The sequence below is a fragment of the Lathyrus oleraceus genome, chromosome 2 (assembly GCF_024323335.1).
Source record: "Lathyrus oleraceus cultivar Zhongwan6 chromosome 2, CAAS_Psat_ZW6_1.0, whole genome shotgun sequence".
Taxonomy (NCBI): Eukaryota; Viridiplantae; Streptophyta; class Magnoliopsida; order Fabales; family Fabaceae; genus Lathyrus; species Lathyrus oleraceus.
In genome coordinates, this window is record NC_066580.1 from 446,434,189 (window position 1) to 446,435,679 (window position 1,491).

Genomic DNA, 1,491 nt, shown 5'->3' on the forward strand with positions numbered 1-1,491 from the left:
TCTGAGTCCGAATTATTTTAATGAACATTTTGTTTTGTCCTATGAAAAGGAATGGTGCTGGAATAAGATGCTTTTATTTTATGTTTAGAGTTAATAATAAGTTGCATAAATAACAGTGTTGAATTGGATTGTACTAACAAAGAAATAATAATTCATTCAACTCATTGAACTAGTGGCACCATAACCATGAAGTAAAATGTGTATTAAAACGTGTCAGAGTACACTGTCCATATTTTTGTCTTTATGTTCACTTTTGTGTTCAGTGTACCTAAATTAATATGGCCAAACTTGTTTTTGAAGGGCAATGGAACCTCATTGGAGGAAACAAGTGTAGTGGATGCTTTTTTTGGCTTCAGAGCTAGTGGATCATCATATTCTGATTCTCTGTTTCTTTATCCCTTCGTCACTATAACGAAACTTATCCAAATTTATTGAAGATTACGTTTGCCACGGTGTGTGTTATAGACAAAAATTGAAGAATGGAGACTAATGAATATTTTGTGTGAAACTCGTTTATATTTGTTAGGGATGACAACAGGCATGTCAACCCGATTAGGTTCGTTAGATAAATAGACAAAACAAATATGTCAAAACAAATATGTTTAACAAGACGGATCGTATTTTATCATCTTTACCACAGTTTTATTTAAAAATAAATAGATTGAAGTTTACTAAAGTTAAATTTGTAACCAACAATTCAATTATTTAAACATCACATAACAGTACAAGATGTATCAGGTTCATCCCACCTAGTCATGTGTAGCAAAGCAATTGGTTGTGCATGGTTGTAGTACTGAGGAGGCATCACCATATACTGACTCACTGCTGCTTCGGGCTTAGTCTTTTCTTCAACTTTTTCCTTGGGCTTTTCTTTGGGCTTTTTATTTTCCTTGGGCTTCTTTGGAGAATCCTGTTTCGGAGGAGGTGGGATAAGAGGAGGCCCAACACTCAGAACATGGGCATTTTTCCGAATTTTCTTTATTCTAACTATTATCTCATATGGATCAGCATTCCCTGTTATAGTCATGGTTCCTTTTCCTTCATCAACTTCTATTTTATCTATCCCTACAATCCAATCAAAAATTATAACAAGTTAATTCAAAATATTAAACATTAGTATAACGGTAATTCAATCCTTAAAAAAGAGAAGATAGATTAGAAGGGAGATTAAGGACTAATGTTGAGGTTAATTACCTTCAAGAGATGAAACAGCTTTGACAAGTTTCTTTTTGCATTTGAGACTATCAATATCAACCTTCAAAACAGTTATCTTAACCATTGAGAAATTATCAATCAACTGATTATTTGTTTCTGATATTACTAGAATGTTGGAATAAATAAATCACACAGGTTTTCGAAATTTACAATATGGTTAATGTTTTCGAATATCATATAATTAATTTTAATTAATTTAAATGAATCTATCCAAGAAAATATAAGTGGTCACTTTGACTGCTCTTTTATGTTTGTTTACCGTTATCAGCATAATAT

At 31.9% G+C, this 1,491-nt stretch overlaps 1 protein-coding gene across 1 annotated transcript; it reads right to left on the reverse strand.

Moving 5' to 3' along the window:
• Window positions 1-712: 712 nt before the first annotated feature.
• LOC127120210 (heavy metal-associated isoprenylated plant protein 43) lies at window positions 713-1,279 on the reverse strand. Its single transcript, XM_051050623.1, has 2 exons — window positions 1,195-1,279; window positions 713-1,065 (listed from the first exon to the last, which is right to left on the reverse strand). Exons 1-2 carry the CDS (start codon window positions 1,277-1,279, stop codon window positions 713-715), a joined length of 438 nt encoding a protein of 145 aa, XP_050906580.1.
• Window positions 1,280-1,491: the final 212 nt, after the last annotated feature.

Excerpts from the sequence above, each read along its gene's own strand:
- LOC127120210 (XM_051050623.1), bottom strand. The coding sequence starts at position 1,279 with ATGGTTAAGATAACTGTTTTGAAGGTTGATATTGATAGTCTCAAATGC. Across the intron at positions 1,066-1,194 it reads AGCTGTTTCATCTCTTGAAG|GGATAGATAAAATAGAAGTT; the intron begins GTAATTAACCTC and ends ATTGGATTGTAG.